This window comes from Crocodylus siamensis, chromosome 2 (genome assembly GCF_052110815.1).
Source record: "Crocodylus siamensis isolate JL-2025a chromosome 2, ASM5211081v1, whole genome shotgun sequence".
NCBI classification, from domain to species: domain Eukaryota; kingdom Metazoa; phylum Chordata; order Crocodylia; family Crocodylidae; genus Crocodylus; species Crocodylus siamensis.
In genome coordinates this window covers 156836147-156848474 of record NC_143396.1, presented here as the reverse complement: position 1 = coordinate 156848474, position 12328 = coordinate 156836147, and the positions used below count along the sequence as shown (strand labels likewise).

The 12328-nt window shown below is 43.7% G+C and overlaps 1 protein-coding gene across 1 annotated transcript in view; it reads right to left on the bottom strand.

Moving 5' to 3' along the window:
• Window positions 1-11810, bottom strand: part of BANK1 (B cell scaffold protein with ankyrin repeats 1) — a 360719-nt gene extending 348909 nt beyond the window's left edge. Inside the window, exon 1 of the mRNA XM_090031887.1 lies at window positions 11541-11810. Coding sequence (XP_089888013.1) covers window positions 11541-11556 — 16 coding nt within the window. The 5' untranslated portion in view covers window positions 11557-11810. The remainder of the gene's footprint in view (window positions 1-11540) is intronic.
• Between the last annotated feature and the right edge of the window lie 518 nt (window positions 11811-12328).

Below are 12328 nucleotides of genomic sequence, written 5' to 3'. Positions count from 1 at the left end.
CAGGATGTGCAGGCTCGGCAGGAAAGCACAGGTAATGGGTATGCGCGATTATGGGCACCGCCACAAGGCGACTGGTGGGGGGGGGTTATGTCCCAGAGACCCGGTTGACGCTGGCAACTCACCTGCGGCAGGGGACAACACTCCCGGAGAACCCCCAGGGCTCGTGAGCCGGCTTTTCACACAGCTGTGGCCGGCCGGTGACGTCAGCACCAGATGCCGGCTGGCGGGGATAAGAGCGGTGGCGGCAGCAGTGGAAGGGGCGGATGGCCCCAGAGCGGGGAATCCGTTGGCAGCAGAAGAGGCTTGTGGGGTCCAGCAACATCAAGAGAAGAACAGGGATCAGGAACACGATGAGACAGGGAGAAGGAGCCCGTGGCAGCCCCCAGGAGCTGGCAACAGACGAGAGGTGCCCGAACAGGACAGCGGCGAAGAGGAGCCATCACAGAGGGTGCGTTGGGACCAGGTGAAAGCCTGGCTTGGAAGGGTGGTGAGGATCCCGAGGGAGGATCGCAATTGAGGCGGGGTTGCCGCCGGGAACACGGACACCGGGACCTATTGGCATTAGGATCCTAGGGATAGGGGTCAGGAGCCAACTCTAAACCCAGTGGGGCTCGGCCCATTAGGTATAAGGGGTAGGGACAAGGGAAGAAGGGGGACGGGCAAGACAAGCCACGCAACTCCACAGGGTCAGCTTAAGAAGGTGGCATGAGGCCAGGGTGCAGGGGTGGTGGAGCCCCATGTACATCCGCCGCTTCGGACCTGGGCAGCGAGGGACCCGCTAGGCAACCCCCCACCATTGATGGTACACCAAGACATGGCAGGATAGAGCGGGGGTGGCGACACAGCGAAAGAACAACCGCATTGCCCTCAAGGGTCCTGGGGCTGGGCAACGGCAGGAAGGCTGTACCCTCGGGAGTGAACAAAGCCTGGTGGGTACACAAACTTTTTTTATTTGAGAATTTGTCTTATTTCTTTCATAATACTTACTACTGTATAAATACATACATATGTGTGCACTCCTAATTAATACTGGGTGCACCTCAGGCCTAACTGAGGATCAGTCTCATTACTATTTTGATGCTACTGAAAACACTTGAGGAAAAAAACCATAATGATCTCATGTGGGAAAAAAATGACTGATACTGCCTTCATATCAGCTTCAGAAGGAAACATCTCTGCTAAATAACACCAGAATCTAATGAGTACTAATAATAATGTCTTCAAATAGGGCTTGTAAATACGCATATAACCTGAGGGACTGAAGAATAGTGCATATTTACTCATTTTATTTCATATATAGAGCATTTTAGAAAAGAAATCAAACAGAACCAGCTGTTCTACTGCATATGTATGGTTAACTAGCTCAATGTGTCGTTCATCACTTAAGCATATTATGGCTTCTTTAACAATTAGTGAACAACTGTAACTGATTCTGAATTAACACAAAACTCAATAAAACCTAGGAGTCACATCATGCTTTTTCTGATAGAAATGCTTTTTGCTTTTACTGCTTGCGATTGTTTTAGTATTAAACCAGTTTGAATCCTCTGCTTTTCTTAGCTTTCTGTTTTACACAGGAAAATAATGTTATTTAAAGGATTGCATTTAGACCTCAAATCGCTATACAAAAGCTATGTGTTGCACTTGTTCCAGGCATATTCTTACATCTTTCCCCTTCAATTATCCTAGTACAAAATGTTTCATGGGAAGATCAAAATAATAAGTGACAATAAAAGGATACACATGTAAGTATCTGCAGGATCTAAATAGGCAAAGAAAATCCTTGCCTGAGTCATGATGAGTTTTTCTGCCTGAATACATCTTTGTTTAATTTTTTTATTTCAATACAAAGTGTTAGCTGTCTTGGTTACCAGTTTGTTTACAAAACTGTTTACTTCATAGTTATGAGAAACTGGTTTAACAGAAAAAACTTGTATCCCATTGTGAAGCCATATAACTGGACTTCAAGGGTGTAACAGGGTGGATTCAGTATACAGTCTTAGTTTTCTCTCCTCATATGTTGCTCCAACTCTTGTGCTAATTGGCCCCAGTTCTTCACAAAACAAGGGAGGAATAGGGAGCTAGTAAATTGCATGGGTGGGGTGGGGTGGCTGCAGAGTAGACAAAGATTTTCTTATAAAACTGAAGAAAGTGGGAAAGGTATAAAATGACCCAAACAGGCTTGAAATAAAGGGGAAGATACTTATGATTCTCTTGTAGCATCAATCAATTGTCAACACAGGATTCTCAGTAAATACAAAGTAGCTCATATACCAAACTAGGCTACAAAGAGCATGTCTGCGTATGCAATTAGTGTGCATGAATACACTCCGGGGCTTATTGCTCCTGAGCACACCGTCTGAATGTGCACCAGAGAGCAAACAACTGTGGAGCACATTGCTCCAGAGCTTATTAATGTGCAGCTCGTGGAACCTGACTGGAACAGCCTGGGAAGGGAGGAGACCCCAAGGGGCAGCCTATGAGTCCAGGGCTGCTCCAAAGGGGCTCCACATGCTGCAGAGTGGCTGGCTAAGACATAAGGGTGCTTCAACACAGGGCCTGCCTGCCAGCTAGCCCCTGTGCTGAAGCACCCTGTGCCCCAGGGAGCCAAGACAGCATCTACAGGTGTGCTGCTGTGCATGGAAAACTCTACAGCAGGGTAATATTTGTATTGACAGTTGTAAACTGCTATGGAGCTTATTAGTTTCATGCATCCTAATAGGGGCACATGTGTAGATGCTGAGCCATTTACTGTACAGTTAATTACTCAACTGTGCAGTCAACATCTCATGTAGACACACCAAAAGAGGTCTAAAGCAAGGCTGTCAAATTCATCTATGTTGTACCCCAGAATTCCCAGCCCGTCTGGGAGCCCCACAGGCTAGTTCCACATCCATATCCAAAAATACCATATGTTCATCTAAACTATAAATTTCACACCAGTAGTTTCATCTGGCCCTGCAAATTTGGTTCTATTGTTTAAGAAAAAAAGAAAAAATATGTTCCTATCCTTTTTTTCTCAGAGTATACTACACACACAAGTACAGACATATATCCCAGTAGATTGCATTGATTATATACTGTGGTACATGTTTAATAAGTTGAAGAATTGTCAATGATCTAGGTTTTTTGGGGGGGACTTTTTTCTTTTTTAGTTTTCCTTTGTCAATAACAAATTCCAAGCATGGACCCATAGAGGACTACAGCTACTGCTTTATCCTTGGGGGAGGTACAATTGTCTCCTCTTTTGCAGGGACATTTTTATAATATTCCTCTTCCCAGACCTTCTGAGGATGGTTTTCTAAAGCACTTTAAACATTATACATTTGTATTGTGCTTACTGCTAGCAAGAGTAAGAATGCTCTCTTGTTTAAAACACTGTAATACAGCTCTTGTGTTCTGGATCTTCTTCCTAACTTTACCCCAAGATGCAAGATCCTGGAAAAAACCACTTTCATAAAATAAGCATGGTGTCTCTACTCATGCAAATTCATCATGGTCACCTCTTCAAAGCACAATGCAGTGTTGTGCAGAGATATCAGAGTTAGTTCAGGTACTGGAAGCAATGTACCTGTGTTAGCATGTTACTCCACTTAGACTAATATGCTCTGCTTCTAAACAGGGTAGATTGGCTCAGGCTGAGCTATATTCACACAGCTAATTGCTCCTTCACAGTTAACTTGGGTGCCTCTGCAGAGCAGTGCATGCTGTGGTCAGCATATCTGATGAACAAGACCAAGCTTCACTAAGGCAAGGCTTGTAAACAAAGTCACACAAAACAAGGAGGCATTTTTTTTAAATACTGACCAAATTGCTAAACTGGCCCAAGTTTTTAAAAGAACTCAGCCCTAAGAATTATGACAATATACACTAAGCACATTTACACAAGGCATTTACTAGGAAGTGGACTAATTAGCTGCACAGTAAACATCTTGGCATCTACACATGACCCCTATTAGGCTGGAGTTAACCAACTTACTTTACAACAGGATAGTACTTGGAAACATAAGCACAATCCTACTGCGCAGTAAAAATCTCCACTCTTGCCAGCCAGGGCTGTCCTAACCCGGTTGAACACGCTGCAATCCCAGGTACACATGCAGACCCACGCCCAGTAGCAATAAGTTTCAGACCAGTAAGCTCCAGAGGTAATAGGTACATGCAGATATACTCTATATCATGTAATTTAATATTACATCACTTTGAATCCATATTTGCATCATGTACTGATCTTGTATATTATTACTGCATGATTAAAGCAACAAAATTATTACTGAGCGTCTATATTTAAAGGTGATGATATTCAGAAGATAACTGTAGAAGTTTATATAGCTATGTTGTAAGCTATCTTTTTACAATCAAGGTGATTTTTAGATGCCACTTTTTTTTTTGTTTTTACAAGTTTTTAAACTTTGGTTCTTCTTTAATAGTATTCATCATTTGGCTGATGGTAAGAAGCCAAAATTTGATATCTGGTCATATAACAAAAATTGGCTAGCCGTAACATCCCACCTACAAGAAACAGAAAATCAAACCCGCAAGCTACTGCTATTAATAAGTACTTGTATAAAGTTTCAAGTCAGTTACAGCTGCTAAGCATGTGATCTGAGCGGAAAAAGGACTGGTTTCCAAACTGAGCTATTCAATTGCTTGAGCTATACCCACATGTCAAAACATCCATATTAAGTACAGTGTGTCTTGACTTCTTAAAATCAGACACAGTCTCAGAGAAACATTGCAAAACTGCATAATGATGTGGTTGTTTAAAATTAGCTTGCTTTAAATGTCAGAATCAATGGAAGTGTAAATCAGGCTTTATGAATAATTACAAAGTTTTGCTTCAGTTTTAAAGATGGAGGTATCAGATAATATATAAAGGTAGATATGCTTTCAAGGTATGCCACGCATATTCATACTATTTTCATATCTTGATATTCACTATTTCTTTTTTCACTTTATGGGGATTGAGAGTGTTCATTTGTTTTAAAGATCCCTAGATGGAGGAGGTTGCTTTTAAGTAGTCCTGTACATGTTAAAAAATGATCTAGCAATTATAATAATTTGTATAACATGCAAAATTGAGAGCTTCATTTTAGAAACTTTTTTTTGGAACTGAATGGATCTCCTGTACATATCTAAATTTTGAACTCGTGCTGTCATTCAGACTGTAACGCTATGTTTAGCATTGATCAGCAAGCTCTTAATATATAGGTGACTTTAAAACAAATATTCAAGCTAAATCTTTATCCTTCATGTGTTAATATGGGAGTATGTAAACTGACTGGGTGTTGAGTGGCCAGCAGCCAGAGACAGTGACAAGAGAGCAAAAGAACTCAGCTCACATTGTGATCCCCATTCCCTGTGAAACACATGCTTCTTCTTCTAGAAACTGAGACTATTGCCCTTTCTTCTGCTCTGCTGTAACTTCAGTGAGATAGTTCTTCAGTGCCAACGAAAAAACAGATGTGTGCAATCAACTGATTATATTTAAGTTCAGCGATCATCTGAGATGACCTGACAATGACCCACTGAAGTATGTGATAAGAGAGTTCAAAGAAGGCCAAGAAAGTGCTATTGGAATTGACCTCAACTAAAGAGCATTTTCATGTTTTCAGTTGCAAGTTAGAGAAATCTTGCAAGACAGATTTTCTAACAGTAGTTCCAGTCCTATCTCCCACTGGCTTTCCATGAAAACTAAGCCCTTCTTATTTGTGTCCTTCCCCTTTTCTTTTCCCCCCAAATGTATAACTTCAGAAATGTATAATTTAAAACATATAATTAAAGTGGATACATGATCTGTATATTAAAAGGTATAATTTTAATTTTTAATATCAACTTGAAATATTACCTGTGATCCAAATAAAAAAAAATCATGTTTTCATGCCTTTTTTTCCATCTCAATATTATCTTAACACAAACATTCTATTTTAATTACTATTAGCTTTGTTATGTATCAACCTGCAGTCCCGAAAACAGTGTGAAACAAGAAATATACATTGTGTAAATAAATAAATAAATATATATATATATATATATATATATATAAAATGGCTGATCTCTCTTATGATTACAGAACCATGGAGTCATTATAGGAAGTTAAGGCTGGAAGGGACTTCAGAAGGTCATCTAGTCCAGCTCTCTGCTCAAAGCAGGACCATTCCCAACTAGATCACTGCAGCCAGGGCTTTGTCAAGCCTGGCTTTAAAAACCTCCAAGGAGAGTCCACCACCTTCCTTGGTAACTTGTTCCAGTGCTTCACCACCCTCCTAGTGAGAATGTTTTTCCTAATATCCAACCTAAACCTTTCCTGCTGCAACTTAAGACCATTGTTGCTTTTTCTGTCACCACTGAGAACAGTTTAGATCCATCCTCTTTGGAACCACCCTTTAGGTCATGAACTTTATCTGCCTGTATGTGTTGAGAAGTAATAGCTCAAATATGACCTAACCATTAGCAAGCTGTTCTATCACTGCCTCACAAGTAAAGAGAGAAGTCATAAAAAATGGTGTACAACCTTTTGGCACAGTAAACCAAATGAGAAATGTGGGGCTGGTCCACAGGCTAGATTGGAACCTACAAGCCAGGATGTGTGGTGCCTCCACCCAATTTTATACACTGGGATTGAGGTCTGGAGGCCCTGCACTGATCCTGCATTCTGATTTTGGGCCCTGTGCTGTACTACACACCTGACTTAGTGCAAAAGGCCACAGCTCACTGGACTCCCCATGGATCTGTGGGGAGCTCCACAGGCCGCAGGCCATGGGTTGAGCACTCCGGTCATAAAAGATCAGCCCTTATGTATGCTGAGTTGGAACAGTACTTTTGATAGAAATTACATGAGAAGTCTATCTAGGGCTTCCTATGAAGTGCTGACCAGTAATGAGACTGACACTAACTGTTGATTTCCTCACACTTCTCAAAAAGTTTTTGCACTTAGCTAGACTTTGGGCAACTAAAAAACAAAATCAGCCTTATAACTAATATTACCATATTTACTCAAATAGAAGATAACCCTGATTATAAGATGACTGCCCATTACTTAGATTCTATATATCAAAAATTTATAACTGTTACAGTTACAATTGTCCAGGTATAGAATCTAATTATTGAAGATCTGTTTACAGGTGGGAAAATAAGTCTATGTCCTGAAACACAGGATTAATACAATACAGGACAGTGAATTATGTATTGTATATTTAAGCATATGATAAATTCAAGAGGCAAAAGAAAGAACACAAAAACTAGAAACGGTGATTGCAACTACCCAACCAAACATTTCTTACATGGACATGCAAAACTCTAGGATTCCCTAGGATCTAAATTAAAATACAATCGAAACATTAAAATACACACTTAATTCAAGAATCCCAAGATATTGCAAGCCCTTCACCCCAGTGCAAAACTACTATTTTTAGGGGTCTACCCAACTCAAGGAGTTAGCCTGCCAATTTCACAGGTAGGCACCATTTTCATGGACTGACTGCAGCAGACCCACCCCACCCACACACCACTCTTGACTGGCCCAGGGGGCCCAGTGGCCCTGCCACTCACCACTGATTGGTTGTGAGGGCTGTCTGTCATACAGCCCTGCCCCTTGTCACTGATTAATTATGAGGGCTGTCTATTAGCAATAACAGGTGTGGCTGCATGATTGATGGAGAGGGGTGGGGCCGCACAACAGGCAGCTCTCTTAGCCAATCAGTGGTGAAGGGCAGGGGTGGCAGCCATCTTGGACTCCCCTTCATGCCGGCAGCCCCATACCAGTTTCCACTGGTGGGTTGAGTAGCCAGGCCAGTGTCATGAGGATTGCTGCATTTTTTACAGTAAGGTTTTATTCCTGTGGATTTCGCAGGTATGGCCTGATTTTGTGGGCAATGCTGGATTTCATGATTTCTATGAAATCTGCAAAATTCTGACTTCATAAAGTCCCTAACTATAATGCCTGACCTCCACATAACACTAAGAAGCTGTCTCTTATTGAGATAGAAACTTAAGCTAGAAAAAGCAGTCTCCAAATCCTGCCCTCCCAGTAAGCAAAGTCAGGAGACTCTGGACCACCAAATCATCTGCCGCACCTACCAACTGAATGCATAATTCTGATCATATGTGCACCTATGGAAGCGTCACTAAACATATATTTTTTCTCAAGCAAAGCCTCTACTTTTTCTAGAAGTGCTGCAGATGAAAACTATTTGGCCTATCCCCACTAATGGGTATAATTTATACCAATGTGTATATATTAATAAGGGAACTTTATTCATTGTAGAGCCAGATACAACAGGGAGCCAGAGGCTCCTGTTCCCAGTGAAGTAGGCGGGGCTTGCTGTGTGGCCAGGCACCTGAACAAAGGCCAGCTGCTAGAAAGCAAGTAAACCAGAAACAGAGATAAGAGCGACCACCAAGAGTGACTGTCCTAGCACTAGCTGCACTACAATAAAATGGAAAGGGTCAGAAGTCCAGGCAGCCAATGGAGTAAAGCCTGCAAGCAGCTGGCTTTGGCTGCAACAAAAGAGAGTAGGCTGGCCATTAAGCAGAAGGGAAGCAGCTGAATGCGACTGAGAAGCCACACAAACAGAAAGCATGGTGAATGGGTCACAGAAGCCCAGAATGTGAGGCAATCTAGCGCTGCACCCCGCAAGAAGAGGAGAGGAATGTCTAAGAAGGGAGGCTGTAGGCAATAGGTCCACAGACACCTCAGCTATTCCAGAGAGCTGAAAGGAGACAACTAAGGTGAAAGAATGATTTGCTGTGGGGTAATGATGCAGAGTAGGTGTGAATTTTAGCTCTGAAGCATTTGCTTATACTTCCGTTTCTGTTTTCACTGGTGGTTTGGGTTGTGGCTATAAGGGTGGTTTGGAGGCCACAGCCAGGGGTGCCTGTGGGTGGTACCCCATGCACAAAGCCCTATGTGAGTCAGGGGCCCAGGGCCTGTAACAAAGAGAAGCAGCAGCCTGGCCTGGGTTAGAGACCCAGTGGGGAGGGGCTGGAGACCGTGTTATGGCCCCTAAGATGAGTTGTGCCCTGAAGCATGGATTAGGCCCCAATTTCATGCTCAAAGGGCTAAAATGAGCACTAAAGACAGCCGGGCATGAGTAGTACTAGCTACCTGAGGTGAACTAAAACTCATTCTAGGACCCTGGCACAGCCTCCTTAAGTACTATATCTATCAAGGTGAGGGAGGAAAAAGGAAAGTACCCGGAGGAACCAGAATGGGGCAGTAGTAATTTGCCCACTAGGAGTCTTGGCCAGTCCTGCCACGCCATGGTTGCAAGTCAAAAGAAATCCTCAGCTTTGCTCCTCATTCTACAGCTGACTGACACTCAAGGAAGTCGCTTAGTCTTTCTGTCCCATTTATCATGTGTCAAATGAGAATAAGTAGAAATTGCTTGTGGTGAGAACAGCTCACAGTTCTGTATTAATTAAATAATGTCCATACAATGCTTTGAACATATACTGTAAAATGCTAAGTACTCTGGAAAAATCAATCCTTAGTATTTCAAGCTGAACCCTTGTGGTACCTAAATGAGCAGCCACTTGTGCAAATGTTGGCTCTCATTTCTCTGTTTCTCAGTTCCTCAAGTGTAAAACAGATAAAAAACTATTTTCCTGACTCACAGGAAGGTTGTGCAGAAAAATCCCTGCCCCCCTGCTGCAAATGTGTTACATGATGGTGAGCATGTTGTAAAAACTGAACTCTGTATTTGTGGTCAGTCATCACAGGTTTCTCATTTTCACTTTATTCTTTAGCATCTGGTTTTCAGAGGTGTTGTTAATCACTCAACTACACTAGAAGCCAATGAACTGTAATGTGCAGTACTTCATTGGTACAACAGTATAGTCTGGAGCAATAAGCACAAGGCTGGAAACTCAGGGGCCCTCAATCCTAATCCAAACTCTGCCACTGATTCACCATGTGGTCTCAGGCAAGTCACTTTCAGACTGCACACACGACATTAATTCTGGCATTTCCTAACTATCAAGTACTTGACTTTGCATCTTTAAATAACTTAATTTTAATGTGGTCCGTTGGTATGTTATAATACAGAGATTAAACATGGAACAAGCCCTGTGTTCATGAGTATTCATGTGGCAAAGACTTACACAGAACTGCAGAAATGGCTTGTGGTGTTAAACAAAAAAAGAATAATGGCAGTTGTCTTCAATAAACTGTTGAGTAAAATTTACCTTATGCTATATAAACCATTGAAGAGATGACAATAACCAATTCTAATGTCTGGAAGAAAAACTTTCCTAACATATTCATGGGAAGCAAGGGATAGATAGACACCAAGATAAACCAGCAAGAAAGCTTTTACTGTGGTCCAGGTTTACTAGGAATTTGCGGGCAATAAACCTTACACATTTTACTTCAGTGCAACCACTTTGAGACATATCATTAGGATCCCAATTAGGATACACAAATGCATTTCCAACACATAAGTACAACAGCATTTCTCTAGAGAACTTCAAGTTACAATCACACTACTGATCTCCCTTTAAAGCATACTGGCTGTATTCACTTTGTTGGGAAAGAAAAAAAACAACAGAAAACAGAACAACTTATTTATCCCCTTAGCTAACTTCCTCTTTAATGGTGCAGCTTTCAAATATCTTATGCCATAACGCCCTTTTAAGAACACTTGCCTGCTGTTTTCAGTTTCTGAAATGAAAGAGACTCTTGATCTACCCATCCGTTCCTACGCAAGGCATGATGATGCGGCTCCAAAGCTATGAGTTTTCACTCTGAAGTGAGCTTCAGCTCACAAAAACTGGTGCTATAGTCTATACGCATGCATGTGTATCCAGCCAAGAGCCCGTCAAAAAGTCCAGTAAAATCACCTCAAAGAAGACCTTGCAAATCAATATGATTGCTACTGACAATATAAATACATTAATCCAGCTATATTACATGCCTCTAATTGACTACAAAATTTTGGGGTAGTTGGTGAAAATAGGAAACCAGGCCTTGCTTCAGGAACCAATCCCCAACTCATAACATTGTTTCCTATGAGGAAATCGGTTCTGAGTTAACATTTTGATTTAAGATACGGTTTTCAGGAGCCAATTTGTCGCAAGCCAGAGGGCTGCCTGTACACACACACAGGATATCTACATATGCGCAGATAGAGACACCTGTATCCTGTGTAGACACATCTGCACACACCTGCCTCTACTTCAGTTAATCCACAGGGCACCAATCTACCCCGAGTTCCCACAGATGCGGCTACCTGCATCTCTTTCCACTCGCCCATCACCACTCCTGTCCCCTGGTGCTTGGCACCTGTACTGTTGTCTCCTCATCACTTCTCAGCGTCGGGACCAAACCTGGCTCTCTAAAGAGCATCTGGTGCAAGCGAGAAGGGGAGCGGGTCCCGGCCCTCTCCTCCCTTCCCTTCCCGCCCCGCCCCGCCCGGCAGCCCCCTCACACTCAACGGGAAGCTGCAGCCGGGCGCTCCGAGGCAGCCTCGCAGGGCGGGGAGAGCTGGGTCCCGCAACCTCCCTCTGCCCCGCGCCCACCTCCCGGCCTGCCCGGAACCCACCTGCGGGGCTCGTCATGCTCCCGGCTCTGTGGCCGCGGGAGGGCGCGCAGCTGCCCGCCAGCCCGGCGGCTCGTGCGGAAGCGCGGAGCCCGCCTGGCCCCACGCACCCCGGGTGGAACCTCGCCTCCTGGTCGCGCTTCAGAAGTGAAACTGCCCGCGCAGCTGTGGGGGGAGGGATGGCCGCACCTCTGAGCGCCAGCAGGTGCCGAGGGGGTGAGGGAAGGCATTGCCAAGGGGAGCAGGGCGAGAGCACCCCGCCGTCTCCATCTGGGAACAAGAGACAGGCCTCTTGCCGCTGCGCAAGTTAACAAGGCAGCCTCGACGTGCAGAAAGCAATGCGCCCTTCAAACGCTTGGCACCTTTTAGGAGACCAAACGGAGAGGTGGCAAACAAACGAGCTTTCTTCGCGAGCTGCCGGGCACGTGCTCTTCAGGCTGAGGGAAAAGTTAAAGATGGTAAAAGCCGAATCCTAGCCGATTTGGGGTTTTACACTTCACCCCAGAACAGCAAGGAAGATTTTTTTACCTCCCTGTCTGCCATCTGACACCTCCAGGGAAGGAGTCCTACCTGATCTACGCATGGAAGACTACTCCGCACAGCTTGCAATGGCCCCAGAAAGACAGCCTTCCATCTTCAGCTCCCTCTGTGCAAAAATGAAGTTTATTTCCTACCTCTGTCCTACCTTTGGACAGATATTTGGCTATGACCCTGGCACCTGTTCATGCCCGGAGCAGGTGTCAGACCTGATGATCTGTTTAGGTCCCTTCTGACGCCAAGTACCATGATCC